This window comes from Cupressus sempervirens, chromosome 5 (assembly GCF_028749045.1).
Source record: "Cupressus sempervirens isolate cs-2001-9-10 chromosome 5, ASM2874904v1, whole genome shotgun sequence".
Taxonomy (NCBI): domain Eukaryota; kingdom Viridiplantae; phylum Streptophyta; class Pinopsida; order Cupressales; family Cupressaceae; genus Cupressus; species Cupressus sempervirens.
Window position 1 is genome coordinate 93,397,437 of NC_143122.1, and position 25,230 is coordinate 93,422,666.

Sequence of the window (25,230 nt, forward strand, 5' to 3'; positions counted from 1 at the left end):
ATATAATCTCAAATAAAAAGAATAGAGAAATCTCTGACATACCTTGTACTCTAGTAGAAAGAGACGAAAACCAAGCCTTTAGAAATGTGAATTAAAAGTAATCAACCAATGCTATAAATAAGCAAATAACAATTCTAGAAGATTCCATAATCAATGCTCACACATGACAAATGTTGACTTAAAAATCATTTATAAGTCACAACTATAAAGAAATATATTCTCTGACATCCATAATCAACGCTCACAGGACAAATGTTGACCGAAAAATAATTTATAAACCACAACTATAAAGAAACATCTTTTCCAAGGAAACTTATGTATAAGCCACAACTATAAAGAAATATATTCCCTGACATCCATAATCAATGCTCACACGATAAATGTTGACCTACAAATAATTTATAAGCCACCACTATAAAGAAACATCTTTTCCAAAGAAACTTATGCAACACTAAAATCATAAACGACAAGATATGTCATCTCTCTAATTGCTTATCATGTCGTATTGTTTTGTTTGTTTGTATTGATTTTTTAAAAATGAAATACAATTGTAACCACAACAATAATAAACGACAAGAAATGTCATCTCTATAAATCTTTATCATGTTGTCTTGTTTTGTTTGTTTCTATTGATTTTTGAAAAATTAAATACAACTGTAACCACAATCTATAAATATTTGACAATACTAGTATTGATATCTAAAGTTTCGAAAAATAAAAAATTATTTTGTGTGCACAAAACAATAATGTGAAAAAAATTTCAAACTCATGATTGTAACACACATAAACCAATCAAATCGCATGAAAATAAGTTTGACTAAATTTGCAAAAATGTCAAAAAAAAGATATGTCTATAATAGAAAATAAATAAAAATAAATAAAAGCTCCTGATTGAACAAACTAATAAGATTATTCACTTTTAAGAATGCATAAATTTCGTGCCATCGCAGGAACTAAACTAATAAGATCATTCACTTTTAAGAATGCATAAATTTCGTGCCATCGCAGGAACTAATAAGCGCAGGAACTAATAAGCCCACGCTCCAAGGCTTTCACATCTAAAAGAGATTAGGTTCGGAGGAAAAAATCTTTATTTCTCCTCCGTATACGATATGGAAAAACATATGTCTTGTAAATAACTTAAAATGAATTTCAACTCTAATTTAAACTCAAAAGGTTGGATTCTAAACGGACATAAAGAAGAGGGCGCAGAATTTGAATTTAAAAAATTTGGATCTGATCTACTGGAAGCCTTTTCAGTACAAAGTTCACCATTAAAGGCGGGTTCTCAAATCTGCAGGAAAACATGAACAGAATCAAAGGATTTTGCTAGGGCGAGAAGCTACAACTTGTAAGCAATGCAAATTATATTTGTCTGTAGGGGATGATAATTGATCGTTCCTGCCAAGGTAGGAAGAAGAAGAAGCAAAATGGAAGAAAGGCTTTCAAAAGCGTTAGACAGCTCTCCGGAAGAATTCCTCGCTTTGGTGGAGAAACATCAATCCAGGGTAGATAAATCTGCACTTAAAAATGTGATGCGGGCATGGACCGTTGAGGCCACCGCGGATTTGAAACGTAAGCTCTGCGACACCCTCTTTATCTCCACGTCTCAGGCCGTCGCAGCCTTCGAAAACGATAAATCATCAGATAACAGGGACAATTTGACAAGATCATCGCCAGAGAAGAAGCGGAGGAGGAGGAGTGGTAGAAACCAGAGGGTTGTGGTAGAAGAGGCGGAAACGCAGGGCAGCGGTAGGTCGACGGGGTCGTTGAATGCCCTCCGCAGCTACGCTCATTTGGCGCAGCTATGCATGACGATGCAGGGTGAGAACGGTTTCTTCCCCGCCGATCTTTTCCCCATTCTTGAGAAGCTGCACGACAAGTTGGTGTTGTTTGAGCAGGACAGTGCGCTGCAGGAATGCGTGGCGGGGATGTGTGAGCAGTGGTGGCGGGAGTCGTGGCCGAGGAAGGAGGCGTTGTTGGCGCAGGCTCTGCCCTTCTTGCTGGCGAAATCCCTCTCTGCCGCTCGCAAAATTGATGTGCACAGAGTTTATTCGATGAGGGAGGGTTTGGCGTCCCTGGACTTCACGCATGAGAGTAGCGGGGATCTCAAGCAATTGCTGAGGCGGTGCGTGGTGGCGCCCTTGTATGTGAGGGCAGATGAGGGTAGGCGCTTCGTGGCCTTCCTGTTATCCCTCAATGCCCAGCTTGCAGAGGAGTTGCTCCCCATCATTCGCGCGCAGATCCCCTTTGGTCGTCGCTCTGTTCTTGAGGCATACGGGGAGATTCTCTTGAGGGCCTGGAGGCTCTCCTCTTCCTCTTCCTCTTTAAATTTGCTCCATCACTTCATGCAGGAATTGCTCGAAGGGGCCGTTTATGCAACTTCCAAAACTCTTGCCTCGTCCATTAGAAAGATTTTTCAAGCCTTTATCACTCACCGCATTCAGGAGGGTGTCGAAGCTTTTCTATTCCATCTTCAGGAGCCCATATTGTTCAGAGCTTTGCAGGTTTGCATCTGTTTGTCTTTCATATTATGAATTATGTTTTTTTTGGCCGTCATCTTTAGCATAGTTTCCAGTGCTACTGTGACTGCTTTTAAATGGATTCTAGTCGCCTTTGCAAATACATCAAAGTTATTTTCCAGCCAAAATATACTGACAATCTCCATAGATTTGTTTTATGCTTCTAATAAGTGATTTGCTCTTAGGTAGCAAACTCAAATGTTCGCCGCAATGCATTGCTGCTTCTAGTAGATATGTTCCCTTTGGAAGATCCAAATGCATCTAAAGAAGAAAAGGAAGCTTTATTAGAGAAACAATTTGTTCTTCTTGAAAAGTTGCTTGTAGATGACTGTCCTGATGTACGCTCGACTGCTGTTGAAGGTGCTTGTCGAATTCTTCGACTGTTCTGGGAAGTTGTTCCATCTACAATTACTGCGAAGCTTCTGACCAAAGTTGTTGATGAAATGGCACATGACCTGTCTAGTAGCACAGTCAGGCGTGCTGTAGTTGATGGAATGATATATCTGCTTGATAACCCACAAAGTCATGAATTGCTGAAAGTGCTTCTTCCGAGGTTGTCCCCCATGCTTGATGATCCTGCCCTGGTGGTAAGAACAGCAGTTGCAGATCTTCTTCTGACATTGAACAACATTCGAGCACTACCGTTTCACAAAGTATGGTTTTGATTCCATTGCTACCATTGGTGCTTTTGGCGATGAGGCAATCTAATGAATACAATCAGAGTTCTCACACACATTGAATAGTTTGTTATTAAAGTTTCAAGTGCATGTTTTTCGGTGTGCTCATCTTAAATTGCTTATTCAATGTAGGTTGTCAACCTGGAATCCATACTGCAATCTCTTGCAACTGACCACTGTTCAGTTGCTCAGCGACTCACCAGACTTCTTCTTCCATCATATTTCCCGTTGACATTATCTGTCAATGTTGATGATGTCCGCAAGCAAGATGACGCATGCACACGATTCATTAGGCTGGCCGAAAGGTCTCCATCTGCAGCAGTAAAGTTTTGTGAATATGCTCCATCTGTAGGGGTTCCTGTAAAGTCTCTCATTGAACTGGTAAATGCCTTATTTAAGAAGATCATGACACCAGATGATATGGATGCTCAGGTAAGACAAGGTATTTTAATTGCAGTTAAGAAGCTTTCTTCCAACTTGGCAAACAATCAATCATGCAAAATGGCTCTTTGTGAGTTATTTTCAGCTTATAACTTCCAGTGCATGCTAAGTTCTGCATGTAGTCCATCTGAATTGGCAGCTATACTGCACATTGCCTCAATTATTCCACCCAAAGATATAACAGAGTTCAGTAAGCACTGCGACCAACTTTTCATGGACTTTGATGCCATTCTCCAGGATGAGAGTAAGCATGAAGAATTAAGGGCAGCTCATAAATTAATACTTGCATTGGGTGGGTTTGATGACCTGATGGAAAATTTGATAAAACTTATTCAAAATGGCTTGTGTATTTCTGGTTCTGGCAATGCTGCAAAGAGTATGAATAGATCAAAACAGGACAGGGGGAAAAAATCACAGAAAAAAACTTTAAGGACAAGGAAAATCTCTATGAAATTGAGAGTGATGAAAGGCAATGGACAATCTGAGAAAACTGGTAATGGTAGCATTAAAGGAAGCATTACCATTGCAGTGTCAGTGGCATGGCATGTAGAGAACCTAATCGGTGAAGAGGGTACTCGAAAAGCCGTGTTGGCTTCACGGAAATTGGGAGATCTTGCTTCTGCTCTCAAAATTCTAGTTCAAATGGTTGTTCAAGACCAATCCAACTTTTCTGATTGTATGGTGATGCCACCTATTCGAGCATACATTTCACTTGTTACACACATGGCTCTTCGGCAAAAGTCTGTCAACATTGGAAAAAATTCTACTCATGACAAGGAAAAGGACTCAGGCAATTCTGCTGATGCTTCATCTGCTGTGAGTACTACTTCTATCATCTCCCAATATTATATTAAAAACTATGCAATTCCAGTGAGATCTATTTATTGCATACCTCTGATTAGAGTCGGTCAACATAATATTCAAAATGGATCCTGGGATTAAGCAAGATGCTGTTTGAATTCTAGATACCCAGATTCCTTCCTGTTATTATCCAGAGATAATGGCTGCTGGTGAGGATCTGTCCTCCCGGATGTACATAAGGGAAGCAAATTTATAAATGAAGAGATATATATAGCTTAACATACTAATATTCCTAAAAGTTTGACCCTAATTATTCAGGATTCCGCAGGTCAAAACTCAGAAACAATTTTTTTGATCCTGCCTATTGTTTTTAATGGCAAGACTTTTTGGGTTGTAAATTATCAATTACCCATTAGTTGAGGTCACTTGAGAACTTGACAATAATTCAACCTGCTCAGAGACATACCTTGATGTATGCCAGTGTTATTGCCAAATTTTCAAACCATGTACCTTTGACTGGCTAAAGGTGGAAAAGCAGCCAAGAAGGAGTAGGTGGTCAAGCCCTCTCTTACAAGCCCTGAAAATGCATTTTGTTTGGTTCTGGCCAACATTGATAATTTTGTTCATTTAAAGTGCTACAGTTTGACTTTGTTTAGAAAAGTGTTTTAAATGCACACACAAAAGCTCAAAGAGGTTACCAATTTTTGAAAAAACAAAATCAAATCCTCAATAGCAGCTTGTATTAGTGATAGAGTTTTCTTCTGAATATTACTGTGTATATGTTTTGCTTCATTTTTTATCACTCTCTATTTTAAATCACACGGTTTCCAGTTCCAATTACTATTTGTGTATCTTAAAGAGTTGTTATGGCTTCAACAAGTTGGCCATTTTCAACTACATCATGACAAGTTCTGCCAACTTAACTCTTTTAATAATTGTTGGAAACTGAAATGTTTCATTCAATGGTAACCAATATCTCTCTTATTAGGAACACTTGTATATTAATCTATTGCTTGATGCTATAAAGATCATTACTCAGTAGCTTCATCTCTCTTCTCAAAGATTGTTGTGGTTAATATACACCACTGTATCACTTGGTTGATAGAGTTGATTTTGTTATTGCTTTACTCCTTTGGGTGGGAGGGAGTAAAATCTGCATGTTTTGCTTTCTACATGAGCTTCTTTAGTTTTCATTATGCATAATTTATAGATTTAGTAATGTAGTGGTTCGTTTGTTGAATTGTCCTTAAAATCTGAGTCAACCTATCTCCAATTGCTTTATATTTATGTCTTGATCAACTTGCCTTCGTTTAATTACTGAATTATTACTTAGTTACTGATGCCGGCATCCTGGAGCTGGAGGCAGAGCTAGATGTGTGTGGGAGCTGGTCTGGAGGTGGTTGCCCTGTGGATAGCATCTGGATGCCTGGGGAGCACATCCGGATGGCCCCACAGTGTATCTGGACGCTTCTGGATGCCTCTGCAGGCCCAGGCCCTGGAAAATGTCAAAATGAAGACTTTTTGCCACTGAAACTTTAATTTAACATGTGCAGACTTTAGTTTTCAATTCTATTTTTTGTTCCTAATCCATATTATTCTGATTCAGTTTGATGAACATTGAATCATGAAGAATATTTTGATTTTGTAATTGTGATGATTTTTTAGATTTGCAGTGGAATCGTGAATATAGATGTATATGATATGGTTTATAATATTATTGAATATTCAGTTATTAGTTATAATTTATTTGAATTTCAATTTGAATGAGTATTGGTGAAGTATCATACTTTCAATTGTTTTAATTGAGTATAGTTATTTACACACACGTGCATGCACACATGCGCGCACACACACATACACTGAATTATTATATTAATTGCTAAGTTACTGGTTCAGGTTCGGATATGAGAACCCAGTATGTGAGTATGTGGATCTTTTCCGCATTATGGTATGTAGGGGTAAGTGTGTGTTATGCATCATATGTACAAAAAAAAAGAGAAATATATAGAATTGTAAAACTAAATCCTTTCATAATATGATGCTTGTTCATTGATCAATGCCAAAGATAAACATTAAAAATTTAAATACTTGATCATTGATCTATGTTCATGACTCTAAAGAAAATCGTTACATTGAATTACTGAATTACAAAATGAAAATTGAAAACATAGTAAAAGTTTGAACACAATTCAATGTTCAATGTTCATCAATCATCAAATGTATTATAAACAATAATCATCTTTGGGATTTTCAATAGCTGCAAGTAGATCATCATCATCATCATTAGAACCCAAACTGGTTCCATTAGAACTAGAGGCAACTTGTGCTATGTCATTACGATCGTTCACATCAATCATAGTGTCTCTAGGAAGATCTCAAATGGTTACATCCAAGTCAACAGACTTGGGTGCTACATCCCACCAAAGCTTCTCTACCCCTTTCTTGTATTTCAGATTCTTACATGCCACGAGGTGCAAATTGGTATGAATAAACACCAAGTCTTTTGCTTTTTTGCAGCCAACTAGTTATGCTTCACCGAGTGGATAAAGTAGTATGTACTCCAATTCTGCTCAGCAGCAAAAGAGCTTGTAACTCGGGGAGAAAACCAACAAAATAAAAAATGAAAGATAAATTCAAAAATGTTAAGTGTTGAATTCTTCAATGTAAGAGGTTAAAGGTACATAAATATTTACCATGAAGGTACCACCACGTAATAACATCCATTCTACTTCGGTCATTGATAGTAGTAGGGTGGAGATCTTTCCTGAGATAAACAATCCTAATTCTCTCCTAATGCTTGCCCCCACCTTTGGATCACTGAAGAGTCTACTAAATTCCCTCTTGCACCCATTTGCAACTTTAGAGTCTCTATATGGTAGCGCTCTACTTGGAGTAGCAAGTACGTTTGCGCTATAATACCGGGAAGATAGAGAATATGCTAGGAGGTGTAATGGTGTGATCATCTTGTTCCAACAATGAAGAACAATTGCTTCCACCCTTTTGTAAAAGGTGTCCTCAATATCATTCTCTCTCCTTGTATTACTTGGGATATCAAAAAATGTTCATGTAAGTTATCTTGATCTAAGTTATGTCAATTTAGTCATCTCTTAATAAACAACAATAGAGGAATGTATTATATCTTACCAATTTTATTTTCTCCAATATTGTATCCATGCTATTATAGACATCCCCCAATCATGGTTCATTTGTGTTAGCAAACCGAAGCACAAACATGGTAGGTTCGGTGAATTCCAATACACAATCCATACGAGCTTGCCAATCATCATCGAATATCAATGCCTTCACCTTTTGGGCCCTCATTGTATTTGCTTCTAGATACCCCATTGGTTGCTAATAACCATTTGCACCAATGCCCTTTTCACCTTCATAAGTCGTTTAAGAATGATTGTGTGAGATGTAAATTGGGTTTCATGCAGTTAAGAGCATATCAATAGTAGGTTAATAACATATTTAAAATAAATAACACAAAAAATATTTTATTCAATTATGCAAAACATGACATAAGATGATGAATGAAACTAAATAAATTAAAATTTAAAACTTACCTTTAGTAATTCTAACATCGAGAATTTTCTGAAAATTGCTTGTGACATATGGTGGTTTGTCACAAACATCTACATTTCCTGACCCTCATTATTTTCCCCCATTCTATTTGGGTGCCAATTGCTTGCATCACCAAATGAGTGAGTGTACAGTGCATGGTCTCCAAAAGATATGATCATATCTAGCATCTACCAAAGCACATGCAACCTTCCAAACTTTTTCATTGTTCGTAATTATTTTGGAAAACATTACCATGACCTATTGCCTCTATGAAATTAGAGAATGCTGACAATGAACTCTACATCTTTTAATGCCCTAAAAAACATTCTCCCCTTGGGAGACGCAACAATAAGATTGATCAATGGATGGTTTTTGCAATCTTTTCATCCATTACAAACAATAGACACACTTGCTTGAACCCAAGAACGTCTAATTGGTTTTAATTGGGCCTCTACATTTTTTCTCTCCTTTTGCTATAAGGTGGTGCACACCTCTTCAACTCCATGAGTTGTGTAACTAGAAGGTGCATTATTTATTGTTATCACCATCTCCCTCTAATATGGTGATCTCATCAAATTGAATGGAAGACCATTTGCATAGAGGCAACGTGCAATTTTTTAATCAATAATATCTTTTGCCTCATTTTTAAACCCCTTCTCTAATGGAACTCTCTTGCAGGTAGTGATTTGTTGTTCTACATCTGCATCCTTTGTAGAAGTCATAGGCAAGAAGGAATGTCTAGAGGCTGGTTCAGAGGGTGGTGTTATCGTTTTTTTTTTCCTTTCCCGGAGCTATAACCACTTTGTTTTCCTTTTGTAACCCACTTGCCATCATCTTCTTGTTCTTTTATAAGTGCTGCTATTTGTCCAACTAACAACCCTTTTTTATTTGGTCATGCACGCTCACACTTACTAATCACTTTATCCTAGGGCTCAAAAAAAGAAAGATGACTCGGTAGTGGGAGGTATTATATTGTGCATTGCAAAAATTACGTTCCCAAAGAAACCACCCACTTATAGAAAGTTGTGAAATTCTTGTAGTGTGTCTTCATAAAGGAGACCCTTAATTAATTTTTAATTTTTGAGATTCTTCCCCATCCACTGAGCTTTGACTACTCATTGTTTCAATCTATAAAAAATGAAAAAGCATACTTCAAAACTTCTTCACAAACTTGAAAATTATTAGAACTCATAAAAAACTTGAACAATATATCAAAAACTAAAGAATATGGTTGGTTGAAATGCACAGCTTTAACACTCAAATCTGCTTTGTGGAAGGTATTTGGCACTCTACTATTGATCTCCTTCGAATACAATTGCCTTACTCCAAACTAGCAAGATGGAGAGAACAAAAATGAAATGAATTAGTGTTTGGAGGCTTCATATGGGGGCATTTTAGGGTTAGAAAGCAAGAAAACAACACCAAACAAATATTTTTAAACTTTGTTTTGGGTCCACTTTCCTTTTGGATGTTGTTAGTTCTCCTAGATACATACGGGCATCATGCTTGATGCACCTAGCTACAAGTTGGGTGCGTGCCCAAACCTGTGGGTTTGCCCGGGTGTGCACCCCTGCGCAACCGGGCTAACACACAGGGCTGGGCACATACCCTATGTACGCCCAACTTGTACCTGAGAATGAATGTGATTTGAGGGTCTAGGGTGTGAACCTAATAACTTAGATTAATTGTTTAATAACAAAATATTAGGCAAGGCAGGTTAATCATTTTAAGTATCTTTTGAAGTATGATTTACAATGATTATGATTATGATGATTCATTATTTATTATGTTTTGTTATAAGTGTTTCAAGGATTGTTGACACTCTTTCAAGTTGGACAATATCATCAAGGAAAAGGTTTTAGCTGTGGAGGTAACTTGGCATGATGGAATTACACACACACACTTAGACTCATATAGCTAGATTATATAGTTGTTGGATGTTTTCGTCATTGATGTCAAAAGAATGGTGATCAAGGTTGTGCAAAACATCAGATAATTCAATTGAGTGTTTCAGCCCCTTGACCTGCTTGACTTGCTTGAGGTGTTTGATGTGCTTGACCTGTTTGACCTGTTCGAGGTGCTTGACCAACTTGGACCTTTGTTGCTGCATTGGACCTTTGTCCAGATTAGTTTTGTTTGTGTGTTGGCATCTTCAGTGGCTTATTTAGTGCATGATACATGTCAATCAGTTACCTTGCTGACATGTATAGAGTACTGGCAATGATCAAATAACAAACTTGTTTTGAGTTGGACATTGGTAGTTATTGTTTGTGCTGATATTGCCATCGACATGTGTCTGGGCAGTTACTCATACTAATTTTGGCATTGGGTTGTCAGTCCTTTCTATATGCTATCAGTGCTCTGAGTAGGTAATGTCTTCTCAATGATTTTTCCAACCAATGTCCATGTATGTGCGTCTGTTATTGAGTTCTGCCTAAATCGATTGCTCTGGAGAAAGGCTTTGATTGTTTTTCTTAGTAAGATTGCCAGAATTTGGGTGCATATAATCATCTGACGATTGTCGTTAACAAAAAGATGATTACTTGGCAGGTTGAAAACTATAACATATCTTCCTATAAATGACAGTCGATTATCACAGTTTGAGAATACCTGTGGGCACACAGACATGAAGTCGGAAGCATAATAGTTTCTCCATGAGCATTTTCCTAAAAAACATCCACATATACTAGCAAAACGAGGGGATAAATGATATCTGCGAGTTTTGGAAGTATTGCAGTCTGAGAATGCTTTTTAAGAAGTGCTGAACTGTTAGAATAAATAGGTGGAGCGGATTGCAGAAAATGATGCATATTTTTTGTCTTGGTTGTTAATATCTTGATGAAAGTTTGGAAACGACTGCAACCTCAGTAACTGGAAGCATCTCTGGCCAAAGCCAGTCAACTTTCAGTTTTGAATAATGAACAAAAGTTCTGAAATGGAATATAAGAAATGATTACCAGTTTTTACAAAATGAGACGCTGAAGTTGCTAGAGATTATAAAATGCAATATGTGGTGCGAACCATGTATTCACTCTGATTAATCTGAGACGAGATAGCGTGATTCGTCACGTGACAGGTGGAACTCCTTATGCGTCAACCAATAACAATCACCCTCAAAAGTGGTGACAAAGGCAGCAAGAACAGTAATAGAGTCGGGTGTGTCTACGGATTTTTAAACAGGGGCTGCAAAAAATAAACACGGCATTAGAAAAAATTTGCACGTGAATGTTTTTGATAGTAAAATAAGGAAGTGCATTTAAAAAGAGAAGAGATAGGGTATTTCAGTGGATTGGTTGCAGCTCATACGTGGAGTTCTGGAATGTAACAGCAGTTGTTGAATCTGACCACAGACTTTCTGGGTTGTGTTTGAGATACCTCAAACTGGACCGGGTACTTTAGGGTCCGTTTGGTTGTTGGAATGTGATTTGGGAATTGGAATTTGGAATTTTGGATTTGGAATTCTGGAACTTGAAATCCATATTACGGTTTTCAGAATTTGGTTAGCAACCGTTTGGTTCACCAAGAATTCATTATAAGAATAACATTTCCTCCGCTTGGTTGCAAATTTCTGGAATTGGAATACCAACAAGAATAAGCATATTGACATAAGCTATGAGATTGTTTCTATAGTAGAACTCTTTGATTTTCCTCAATTACAAACATTTCCATTAAAAACTCTTTGATTTGGCCCTTATATAATTAAGAATTATTTTGGCTAACACTTACTGCTCAACTTTTTTAGCAGCTATTTGTGGAATTATTGGCCAAGGTTTTTTAAGTCACATAGTCATCTCGGGAAGGACACAACCCTTGTATCGCTCAAGTCTAGAACCTTGAGCGAAATCAAGCCTTGTCAAAAGCGGTTGGGGACTTTCGCAAGCCTAATATTACCTGCTAGTGGCGAAGAGCGGACAGATGCAAACCTAGATTTTGCAAGAAGAGAAGTTATGTTGTTATCGACAAGAGAGATGCTGCGGCACAGAGGACTTGTAGGCTATGACAAGAGTTTCTGCAAATTCTGATGTGGCCTAAAGAAGAAGCTTTCATTCTGATCAGAAATCCAGACTGCCAACTGTAGTGCACAGGGCTTCCTGCCCAGTCATACACAAACACTTCAATCAAACTAGACCCCACTAGTGTAATATCCCTTTCCGGATTTTTTACCAAAAAGCCCGTGGTAAAAAGTGCAGATTTAAATCCGAACAAGAAACTAATATTTAATATAAATTCCAAAACTTTAATCGATTTCTAACCAGCACATTTGCATACAAGAAACTCAAAAAAGATTATTTTATTCCCCCAATATTTAGAAGTTTATACATAAACCGGCAAATTAATACAAATAACTGTCCAGTAACGTTATTGTATTATACAACAACAATACATTAACATGCAACAATCCCAATAATCCAATCTTATAAACAGGAATGACAGTCAGATTGGCAATGTAGATTAAACTTGTGAGAAGGCTAGGTTTGTGTCCAACCTTCAAATGCTTTTTCAAGGGTTTGTGTCTTCGAAGAAATAACCAACAATTGTTTACAGCTCCAGATTAATATTTGTTTTAAATAATATAATCTTCATATATCCTTTCGTGTGGAGCTTGTTGTACCTTTATCACTTTTCCCAATGTGATGCACGCTTTTTTAAGCAATGTGAGATAAAGCACCTTTTGTCCTTTAGTCACTTAAGTGAACATAGTACCTTTTAAATAAAGTGACAAGTTAAATGAACTTTAATAGTCACTTAGTCAGTAAACCATATAGCCATCGGGTATTAAAATAACTGACCAAATGAACTCTGATAAGCATGTGGAATAGCTTGTTGGAAAGCTCTCAGCGAGACGCTTCCAACCCAGCACTGAGGTACCGAAAATACTGAGCTTTGATTACTTACTAAAAATAGTAAGCATCTAGACAACCTGTCAAAACTGCTCTGATGGGTTTGGAATTGGAAAAGTCTAGGCCAAATCTCAAACTGAACCCCGTAAAGATCCTTTTTGCCCCCGAAACCTAGGCGAAGAGAGCTGGCAACACAGAATTATATTGTCACAGAAAAAGGGGACATTACAAAGCCCCCCTTCTCAAAGATTGTTTGCCCTCAAGCAATCCGCTCATACCTGTTGAAACCAAATGCCAGGATCCCATACTCGCCTCGAAAATGAGGTTCTATTCCTCAGCCGATGTACCCCAGCATGCGTCTTCCCAAACTCAGAATGGTAAAACAGTACAATAGGAATCAATGTGCCAAATAATTGAATGCCAGGGTCCCAAGTCTCACCATAAAGGGACACCAATTGCCATGGCTGCTGCCCTGTGTGCCAATACCATCGGTCAGAATGAATGCCTCACTCCATGAGTGACCTTGCGAGTCTGTACTGTCAAGTGAAAAAGGGGGCTCAACAATATACCAATATCCACCCCAAGATGATAGCAACCAAACTCTCCTCCTAGCTCCTCGATGAAAGGCAATATGTAGGGATGCTCCCCCTGGATCCCAAGTGAGAACTCGTGCGCTGTTTGAGATACCACTGACCCGCTCCTATACTAACTGTACCACTGTACCACTCTTGCAATAACTGAACTGATGACAATGATAGCTCCGGCCAATCTGACTCAATCACTATATCACTCCGGTGAAAATGAAGTAATCCTAATTGCTGGAACTCTGATATGTCAGAAGGCTGAAAAACACGGATCATAATCCTGTGACTGTGTAACAACACAACATAATCCACCAGATGTAAGATACTATTAGCACCTGGATTCCCACTCACCCAATCAACATGGTCCTGGATAAAGGAAGGAGTGCTTGGTGAATCACCAAGATCATGAATGCTCACATTGTCTTAAATATACTGCTGGATAAAGAATGAAGACACCTCATGTGGAACATGGGATGGTCTATGTTCTCCCCACTCATCTCCAATTAACTCATTGTCCCCTGAAGGCCAAATAGAATCAACAAATATACTACCAACATACATAGGCAAATCACTGATAGCTGGACTATACCACCAAGGAAAATCACCAATCAACAAGTAGGCCGTGGCCATTTCATAAGAGTTGGGTGATAAAACTCTGGGCAAGCTGAAGATTCCCTCAGAGCATGCTAAGGATAAATCTGAACTTTCTACTTGACCATAAGTACTCTCGCTTATGCCAAAGTCTTCATAAAAGGATGGTTCACCATTAGCTGAAATCTCTGAATTATCCTCACTTGTTGTATCACTAACCATGTCCTCTTGTGAAAATGTACAGTTGCTGTCATAAAAATCAGAATTTTCAGACCTATCAACTTGCTGATCCATAGAATTTTCCTCACCATAGAAAGTCTCAAACAGAAAATACGTGATTGAATCACATTGCTTGCCTTCACATCTACCCACCTTATGAATTCCTTCAATGATTTGTGTGATTTCTTGTGCCCTTGACCCACTGTCATCTTCTTCATAAGTGGCTGCCCCACTTGTTTCATTTTGAGCTTTGTGGATGGAATAATGTGTTAAGCTCAATTAAAGACATAGCTCATCTACCTCACTCTCCTTGTCCTTTCCAAATTTTATTGCTAGATCTTTATCCATTAATAGTTGCAAGTACTCATATTTTATCATTTTCAAAGTTTCAAAAATAGTATGTAAAAGGGGACTTGTGACACCGCAAGCATTCCCATGCCTCTCTTCTATCACAATCTTTCGCATGAGATCCTCAATCAAATTGGAAGAATCATCCAACCTCGTCAACACTTGGACAATCTTGTCCTCTTTGACGAAAAGCATATCCAATAAGTCAAGGAGTGATAATGGTTTTTGACCATCTCCTTCAAACGCAAATGGGCTGTTCTCCATAGAGTTTTCTGATTTTTCATCACCTAGGGGAACAACATTTTTAGATATATCCTCTAACTCAATGTGTGTTAGATTATCTATCCTGCCAATCTTGCGGTCCATTTTCTCCTTCTCAAAACTTGACATAATTTCCAGCTTGGTATCATCATAAAATTCATCTAAGTTAATTTCCATGTCACCAAATAAGATGCTGGAGTTGACAACGTTGGCAGTTTGGTCAACTCTACTACATGGGAAATTAACCTGCTCATTAGAAGGACTAGTGTAAACAACTCCATAAGATACTTCTGTCTCCCAATTACCTGTTAGTATACTTGTGCTATTATTAGTACTACTGTCAAGTTGATTGATATCTTCCCTATGCAATTCTCTATGACTATCCTCTGCAAGGAGATCTCGAGCCAATTCATAGTATTTGTTTCTTATCATATCCGTCTTGTTTTGCAGCTCTAGCTGAAAGTCCGCATAATCAATGAAAGGAAATTCTTTTTGAATCTGTAGAGAGAATTTGTTGTACTCATCATATATGCTCATTATTTCAGTCCTCATATCGGATTGAAAATTTCGGGCTGACTGCTTATGTACTTTAATAAGATCTTTTTCCAGACTGTGTATCTCTCCCATAGCTTTTCTCTTAAGATTCTAAAGTCTGATGTGTTGGGACCTGACTTCTTATTACAATCAATGTTTGGCTTTAGCAGTCTTAGACTCCCTAAATTTCTAATTTGCTACAATTTCTGTTGATTTGAATCCTCAAAAGTCCGATGCTCTGCAAAACCCTGCAAAAGAATAACACAATGCTATAGGAGTCCTATATCTCTAAATGGCGATGATGACCACTGGTTTCAACCAAATCCTTGATTTGGATTTAAAACTAATGATTCACTAGGAAAAGGCCTTGGTGTCCTGGGATATACTAATGGATATCTTGAGCAAGTTCTGACTCCACAAATCCCTGTCAACTCGTTTCCAATGATATTTTTTCCCGTAGTGCTCTAATTGTATCTGCCATTCTCAATGAAATAAATCAATAAATAAGCCCAACACATTCCCAATCCTTTCCTCTCTGAAGTTAGAGCATTATACCACTGTACTGTTCTCAGTTGGTTTTTTTCCAATGCTGCATACAGAACTATTGCCTTTTTTTTTCCAACTCTAGTATTCAGAGTTAATTTTGAAATTCGAAAAGTTCGTACTGTAATCTAGAAATTTGTCAATCAGTTATACCACATCCTCTAATATATTTTGAACAACATTTGAACAGCTTGGGTTAACATGTATAGAGTTTCTGTACTGTAAAACATGGTACATTAAGCACAATACTCTTCCTAAGGAGCTTCAGAACATATTGGTTTCTTCCTTCACATTTAGAGCATAAATTTAAAATGTGGCAATGAGTTATTGTATTAAATCACAGAGTTCGATTCTTCAATGGTTGGGTCACCTCGGATACAATCAATAGCTGCTCTCATCTTTGATAGCTCTCCCTCTCCCTTCTGAAGTTGTTTTTTGTTGTTGTTCATAGAGAGCTTGTTGTGCATGCTGTAATGATCTGGACTTATAGTTTGGAAATCAAGTACTGTGCTTAGCTGAGAGGAATGTAATCGAACAGTTTCCTAATAACCTGGTATGTTTTGGAACCACTGCAATACATATGAAAATGCTGCATATAGACTTATGACTGAAGAAATTCAGATTACTTGCATTAGATCATAAATGACTGTACATCCTTCTTTCAATGAAGGCATTTAGACAAATGGTTTGTAGGCATTCTTATACAGGGACCACTTCTACCATTTTGAATTAAACTAACAACATGAAGGGCTGTATGCAGTGGTTGTGGATGGGTCTTCAGTAGTCGGAATTGGTCAGCTTCCCTCGAAACTTGTGTTTTTTTCTTTTTCTTTTTTTTCCCCACAGCAAACTCTCTTTCTCTCCTGTGCGACTGGAAGTGTCTCTGTATTTATCCGTGAGCTATCCCTACTGCCAGCGCGTATGAGTCTCGTGGCTCGAATGCCGTCAATCACAATGCTTGCGATTCTTCCAAAGATGGTGTTTACTGTGCTTGTGCCACTGGTTTTCGAAGCTTGATGTTACACATTCTCATTCACTCGGCCCGCCTTGTATAACCCTTCGTGACTATTCAAAAGCTGGCCCTAATCTTGCGTTTTCAGTCCGCCATTATCCTCCAGACCAGAATGTAGACTCCGTTTAACTACCTGTACCAACTGGAGCTCGCGTTTTGGCTTCCTTCTAATACCTATGACTTTTCATGAAGTCAGCCACTTCTCCTCTCAGATAATTACTGGTGTGATCTTTCCTCTCAGATAATTACTGGTATGATCTTTCAGACTGTCTGAGCATGTGGAGTTGTGTGCTTAGCCCGATACGTAGATGGCAAAGAAACTCGTGCATTCACATGCCTTCAACCCGATGGTTCTTCCTTTTCCCAACCACGTTTAAGCTGTTCACTGTGTCACTGTGTGACGTTTAAACTTGTGAGTCCTCTCGCACTATGGTAAAATCGCCTAGTTGTGGATCACTAAACCACTGTTGACCTGTTCAATCACGTCGACGTGGCTCCACCTTAAAAAAAAAAAACCTGTATCTTGAAGGCTCCTTTGACACGACTCCTTGACCTTCGGATTTCTCCACTCAACTCGCTTCTCACTCCAAATGCATACCCAGGAATAAACAATGGAAATAATATCTGCTTTAAACGTGGAGTACCTGGCTGATTTTAGTTTTGACTCCTCCTGTTTATACTGAAAAACATGGCCTTTCAATTTTGTTCAACAAAATCAATGGCTCGACTTCGCACTTCAGATGTAAGCTCCTGTCAACAATTGAAATGAAGACATATCTATAGTACAAACTAAATCTGATATGAGGGGTTGGGGTGACGTCCAACTTCCTTGGAAAATGAACTCGAGGGTTTTCGTCCTCGGAGTTTCACTAGTCACATTCAAGCAACTAGAATATGAAGTGTATTGATTTCATAAAATTCTTGTGTTGCGTGATTCCATAGGATGGTAGGATTCTTGGCTTTGATACCACTGTAATATCCCTTTCCGGATATTTTACCAAAAAGCCCGTGATAAAAAGTGCAGATTTAAATCCAAACAGGAAACCAATATTCAATATAAATTCCAAAACTTTAATCGATTTCTAACCAGCACATTTGCATACAAGAAACTCAGAAAAGATTATTTTATTTCCCCAATATTCAAAAGTTTATACATAAATCAGCAGATTAATACAAATAACTCTCCAGTAACGTTACTGTATTATACAACAACAATACAATAACATGCAACAATCCCAATAATCCAATCTTATAAATATGAATGATAGTCAAATTGACAATGTAGATTAAACTTGTGAGAAGGCTAGGTTTGCATCCAACCTTCAAATGCTTCTTCAAGGGTTTGTGTCCTCGAAAAAAAAACCAGCAACTGTTTCCAGCTTCAGATTAATATTTGTTTTAAATAATATAATCTTCATATATCCTCTCATGTGGAGCTTGTTGTACCTTTATCACTTTTTCCAATGTAATGCACACTCTTTTAAGCAATGTGGGATAAAGCACCTTTTTGTCCTTTAGTCACTTAAGTGAACATAGTACCTTTTTAAATAAAGTGACAAGTTAAATGAACTTTAATAGTCACTTAGTCAGTAAACTATATAGCCATCGGGTATTAAAATAACTGACCAAATGAACTTTGATAAGCATGTGCAATAGCTCGTTGGAAAGCTCTCGGCGAGATGCTTCCAACCCAGCACTGAGGTACCGAAAATACTAAGCTTTGATTACTTACTGAAAATAGTAAGCCTCTGGACAACCTGCCAAAATTGCTTTGATGGGTCTGGAACTGGAAAAGTCTAAGCCAAATTTCGAACTGAACCTCGTAAAGAACCTTTTCGTCCCCAAAACCTAGGCGAAGAGAGCTGGCAACACAGAATTATAATGTCCCAGAAAAGGGGGACATTACAAATAGGAATTTGATAACTTGGAATCCAAAACTAACTAGATCAATTTTTTCAAAATTTGATATATTTGTACCCATACTCTCGAACAAGTCGGACTTCAAAAGATTTTCATTTCAATTCATATTTAATCCTTGTTTTTGGTAAATTGGAATCAAAATGGGAATTGGAGCAATTCCACCTATTTAGATGGAAGACCAAATCTTGGATTTGAGGGTAAATGGGGATACAAAATTCTATTTTTATTCCAATTCCAATTCTGATTTTATGAACCCAAATAATGGAATAGAAAATTTTCGGAATTACAAATGCTAATTCCTGTCTAATTTCAGCAACCAAATGGGCCCTTAGTTTGCCTTATCACCATTGATTAAAAAAGCAGCTGAAGGTGTTGATCTTTGCTTATCGGTTCACTTGCTTCTAAGTGAACAGATTTATTAATTGCATGTCAAAACTTATATTGAAAAATTGATGTTTATGAGTTGGACGTCATAGAGGTTGCAACATCTGTTTTGGAGTGGGTGCTCTCATGAGAGTTGTTGCTCTCGTATATAATTGGATTGGATTGGTGTTTTTGATTAGTGGTTCCGTGGTTTTTACCCAAAAGGGTTTCCATGAGATAATTTTTTGTGTCTCCTCATTTGCTTGAACTTGTCAAATTGTTTATAATACCGATTCACCCTCTTCCTGATGCAAGTAGCATATTAAACCTTTTCAAGAACTCCCAAATCCACCATAGAGTTCAATGATCAACACAATTTCTTCAACATGATAGAGGCATTAACACATTTGAAATAAACTCTATTCTGGTCATGAAAATACAGTCATAAATAGTCATCAATAACTCTTCAAATGTTCATAATGAAGACAATCCCACCGTTCATATTGTAGAATGGGTAATTATATATCATTTCTCCAATTTATAGCAAGATCCAACGGTGGAATAAACAGTTATGAATGTTTTCCCAAAACTGGTCACCGTGAATCAGAGTTTTGGGCAGTTACAAATGGTTTTCACTAAAACTTTGATAACTTCCTCAATAGTGCATGAAATCATCTCAAACCAAAAGAAATGGAAAGCTTATTCAATGTACTAAACTACCATTATAGAAATACACTTGTTTCCAGGGTGTAGATGTCTGTACAAGACCTGAAAACAAGAGGAAAAACTTTCAAGACAGCAAAACAATAGATTTAAACAATGAAAATATGATACCAAAATGCTTCCAATGCTTTCCAATGCTTATCCAACTTTAAATCATGCCTATGAACAACCATTACAAGGTTTTAATAGCCTTTACAACTTCATGTGGAAGTTATAACTACTCAACTTCCTCTTATGACCATCCATCTTCCCATTTTGTGTTTTCACAACTTTTAAAAAGTTGCATTTCACAACTTCTACAATATTTGACTCAAATGACTTTACAACTTTACAAGAACATTCCAAACATATTAGAATGGAATAATAATGTCCTTTATCACCATTTTACCACTTTATGGTTATTTTATACAAATTTTATCAAATAACCAATTCAAGACCATAATAAGATAAAATTAAATACTTTGTTGGTGCCCCTGCACCACTTCCCCTCTCACTATTTTTTTGTTTTCAATTGGTATCCCAGCCTAGTTCTCTCTTCTAAAGCTTTAATCTCGAGAGTAGGTTTGTTCTTTGTAACCATGAGTGCCTTAGAGGGACTTGTCACAAATCATCCTCCTCTTTTTGATGGAACTGATTATACCTTTTGGAGTGCTTATATGAATGCCTACATTATGTCCCTAGGATTTGATGTGTACATGAGTGTGGTCAATGTATATACTGTCCCAGCTAAACCCCCTACTAGTCGTGATGCAAAAAGGGACTTCGAAAATAATAATGCCAAAGCCATGAATGCACTGTTGTGTGGTCTCTTCAAATTTGAGTTTGTCAAAGTGTTGCTCTTGTATTTACCCCACCAAATTTCATTTTTTTTAGTTAAAATGAGCAAAGAAACATCTAACTTTAAGCTTCAAAAATACCAATAATTCATGGGATTCTTGATAGTTTTGTCTCTGCAAGTCATCCATCTTGTTGTCAGTTCTGTGTTGCATTTCGAATTACCACAATCGAAGCCCCAAGCTAAAAGTTATGTCAGTTTGAAGTTGAGGTGCTATCTTTCAATTTTCTTAGCACATAAAAAGGGGGTTACTAAAAGGTTAATGTCTTAACTAAAATGTTAGGACCTCAACAAAAAGAGATTAATGGTTACAGGTCAACATTCCCTCTCTCTCCCCAAATCTTAACTTTCTAACAATTTAGAGTTGGGATTTGAACTTTGTCCAAAATACATGCCCTAATCTCAATCCGTACCTTCCAAGAACCCAAACCCCAATTGTGAACAACTATTACATAGAATTTATGAAAAGATGCAAGTAGTGGCAAGAATGAAGATCACAATAACTTCATTAGGATGAATCTCTTCTTCAACTTGCATAGGCTTTTCCTCCTATAGTCGTGCAATGCAAATACTATGTTACAGGTTTGGCAACTGCCTGAAATCTAAGATGGTCAAGGCTAGCAATGAAGGTTAAATTTGAGGTTATGCAATGCTATACCAAGCAATGAAAGAAAAATCACACATCATACTCTTGAGCATGAACATGCCTAACATGGATTGATAATCTAGAAATTAGCAGGCAACAACTATTAGCATGAGAATGTGTCATTTTGAAACCGATCTTGTACCAAAACATTGAAGGTTGAAGGTTGAGTCACATTATGCATAGGCGTGATAAATGTCAAATAGAGAACTATTTGGAAAAACAAATCATGTGCAAAAGCATAGACAAAGCTGGCGAACTACTTTGTAACAGTGTGATTAAAGGTTTTTTGTAAAGGTGGTTATGAATGTCCACACAATCATCAATGAAGACTGCATACTGGAACATGGAAGAGAATACTTTCTACTCACATGGATTGCAATGGAGCAATTATGAATCTCTGTCTCGCACCTAGTCAACTCGCACCTAGTCAACCCGCTGAGACAACAAAGGGTATGTGAATTGCGTGACAGAAAGAATTAATGAGATGGCATCTCATGTTAGATAAAGGATGCTTTGTACAATTCAATGCTCAAAATATATTATATGGAGTCATGACCAAAGAGGAGACACCAAATATATTTGACAGAATGTTGAAAGAAATGGCTTCACTACGAATGGAGTATGATGGTTGTAGCATTTGTGCAAATGTCGACATGCTAAAGAGGTTATTAAATTTAATACGAAACGCAGATAGCTCATGCTCATGCCCTTATGGATTTAATGGACATAGTGTCAATGATTGTGAGGACATTTACGAATGCAAGTATAAGTTGGTAGGTATTCCAATGCGGATGTAGTTGCAAGAATACAATGGTATCAACATTTGCTAAAAAGGATTTGAATGAGATTTGAGAAACTTCCAAAGCAAACACACTTGATGTTCATTCAATTGTGGAATGTTAAATCGTTCAAATCAACTGTTTAACCAAATGCTTGAGAAAATTTGGTCATTGCAATAGAGGAAGTGTGGGAGTTGTTTGACACAATGTTTCTGCGGGATATAATAATTGTGGATATATGTATAACGTGTTTTCTGAAGAGACATTAAGCTCCCAAGACACCGCGATCAGCAGGTACAAAACCATTCAAGAATGGTGTCATCCTCCAATGCATATGCTAATGTGAAGATCTTCAAACAAATTATAGAATATCCGTTAGAACACAATGAATGGAGGCTCTTGTCAGATGTTGGACTTGCAAAAGTCATTGCAAATAAGCGGAATGTATGGCTTCTCATGAATTATAATTACTCCAGGGTTCTTAGATTTGATAGGATTCATGTTTGAGGTGTGAACACCGACACATAGAATGCAGCCATAAGTATGCAAACTGTGCTCACAGAAGCAATGAACCGTTTAATGAAATCTCTCAAAGAATATCTGTCGAGCAATGAAATGATCACGAGCAGTTACAAAGTTTAACAGTGAACAAAGTTTATGAATTGTCAGAGACCTTGCTGTAAATGTGGCTGTTTGGATTTTTTGATAGAACACCTCAAAAATTTAGCCACTGCAAAGAAGGAAATAAACAGATGACAGATAGCACTGCTTGAGAAACTCATAATAGCTGGCACAAATCTCCATCATGAGTACATGAAATAACTTGATTGAAAGCACTTGGGTCGTGGGTACACAGATAGAGGGAGCATAGAGAAAGCTCGTGAATTACCTGATGGAAGGCAGGAAGAAGGCAGTCTTCATAAACTTCATGCTTCCATAAAATAGTAAAGCACACTAATTACAAAGCCTATAGAAGCTGCAAAGTATGCGTGAATATGGAGCAAACTTTGATGGGGATTATCTAAATTGTCTTGGCTCACAATTGGAGAAATTCAATGCAAAGGCATGTGACTCTTGACCTTGTCATAACAGTCATACTTCACAAATGCAACAAGCAAAAGCCCTTCTATATTATTGGTCCAGGAAAAGCACATGCACAAGTCTGAAGTATTTGTCAATTGATTGTTAGGCATGGGATTGGTCTGGCTTATGAATGAAAGCTCATGAAGTGATTGCTAGATATGCACAAGTCTTGCTAAACATCGTAAAAATCCATCATGAAATGGGAGGTCATCAAAATAACACACAATTTCTAATCTCAAGTTCAAAATTTTGTGGCATCTTAAGTAGATTTTTTATCAAGTTAGGGCATATTGCAGAACATGTGGGTTGCACAAATACATGTTAATAATACCTTTAAGAAAACACGCTTTACAAGGAGGATGGCAAGGGAGTAAAGGTGTTCACAATGGAAAATATTTGATAAACATTCTTGAGTCACAACAAAATTATGCTGATACATATAAGGGTCTATTGTCATAAAGAAAGTTGTAGCTAGAAGATTATTTCTTTATGTTAATGATGAAGGTTAAGCCATTGATAAACTAGTGACTCATGGAGCAAAGAGAAGGACAAAGAGCTCATCCTGATGACACACATATCTTGGCTTTATTTTCACTCTATGACTTTCTAAATGCCTTTTGAAAATGTGACTTGTGTCTCTTATTGTAACTAAAATTAAGATTTTGACTTTCCTTGGTTAATGTTAGTTTTTAAGAATTTGAAATTGCATAAATGTTAAGAGTTATAAAATACATCCCTAAACTTCCAAACTCTTAACTTTTTAGGTAGTTACAAACCCGAAGGGATAACTTCTAGGTAGTTACTTTCTAAAGCCTATAAATACAGGGCTTTGTCAATGTAATGAAAAGAGGGGAGACTTTTTAGCAAAGGGGAGACTCTGGAGAAATTCTCATAGAAATCTTGAATAAGTTTCAGTTTCATGTTATGTCTAATGGTTTTTGAGTTTGTATATTCTCAAAAGACAATGAAGAATGCATTTGTTCGTATGTTGAAATTGTCCTTTTGAATCATGATCACTTGTTTATTGTATGTTAAATTAGTGATTCCATTTATGCATTCATGTGGACCGTTTGAGCTTGGTGTAAGGAAATATGTTCATTTCATGGTACCTTGATTTGAATGTATTCATATAACTTATCACTTCATATGTCGGGATTTGTTATACTCCTTGCACCATAATTATATTTGTATGCTCAAAACCCCTTTCTATATTGTCATCTTTTGTGAATCTCAGTTAGTAGTCATATGTATATTGTCGGAGTTCATATTCATACCTTCTTTAAGTTTCATGTTCTATCCTTCCGTACTTTCAGGTGAAAAGTCCCAAAAATTCCCAAATACCCTGAATGATCTCTACTGAATTGGTTAAAAAATATCGATCTTGTTCTGATGAGAATTTCATCAAACAGATGTTATGTAACCCGTTTCTTGAGCAAATTTATTATTGTTATCAACACTTTCTATTTCATTGAAAACCAATGCTAAGAGAGGAATATGCCAATCAAAGACACCAGTACTTCAAGCAAAATTAAATTAGAACTGACTCAGAATTTAATGATAACACCTTATGTTCATGATAGCAAATCAATGGTCCTTAATATATGATCTGAGAATGCGGTTACAGCCTCTACACTATTAGCTGGCATGTAATATAAATAGTGTAGGATGAGTAAAGATGGACAAACCCGTAATAGAGGTGAGTACAAAAAATAGGTCTGAGCCCATAGCAAACTTCCAGTCTGTCACCTCCTCCAGATGTCTAACTAGTTTGCCGCTTGAGACAGTAACCTTATCCTACCTGCCCGTGAGTTGAGAGAAGCCAATTCGTGCTGTGGGAAGGAAAGTAAATCGATGCTGTTGCTAACACCTGTGCCGTGCATTACACAGAGATCCTCCAGTGATCACTTCTCAATAAACTGTCGCTTTCTCACAGCTGCCAATTG

The 25,230-nt window shown here is 37.3% G+C and overlaps 1 protein-coding gene across 2 annotated transcripts in view; it reads left to right on the forward strand.

The window, feature by feature from the left end:
- Positions 1-1,065: 1,065 nt before the first annotated feature.
- Positions 1,066-25,230, forward strand: part of HEB1 (ARM repeat superfamily protein) — a 43,832-nt gene continuing 19,667 nt past the window's right edge. For both annotated transcript variants that reach the window (XM_089828762.1, XM_089828763.1), the window contains exons 1-3: positions 1,066-2,507; positions 2,708-3,175; positions 3,332-4,456. In XM_089828762.1, coding sequence (XP_089684888.1) covers positions 1,431-2,507; positions 2,708-3,175; positions 3,332-4,456 — 2,670 coding nt within the window. In that variant the 5' untranslated portion in view covers positions 1,066-1,430. The remainder of the gene's footprint in view (positions 2,508-2,707; positions 3,176-3,331; positions 4,457-25,230) is intronic.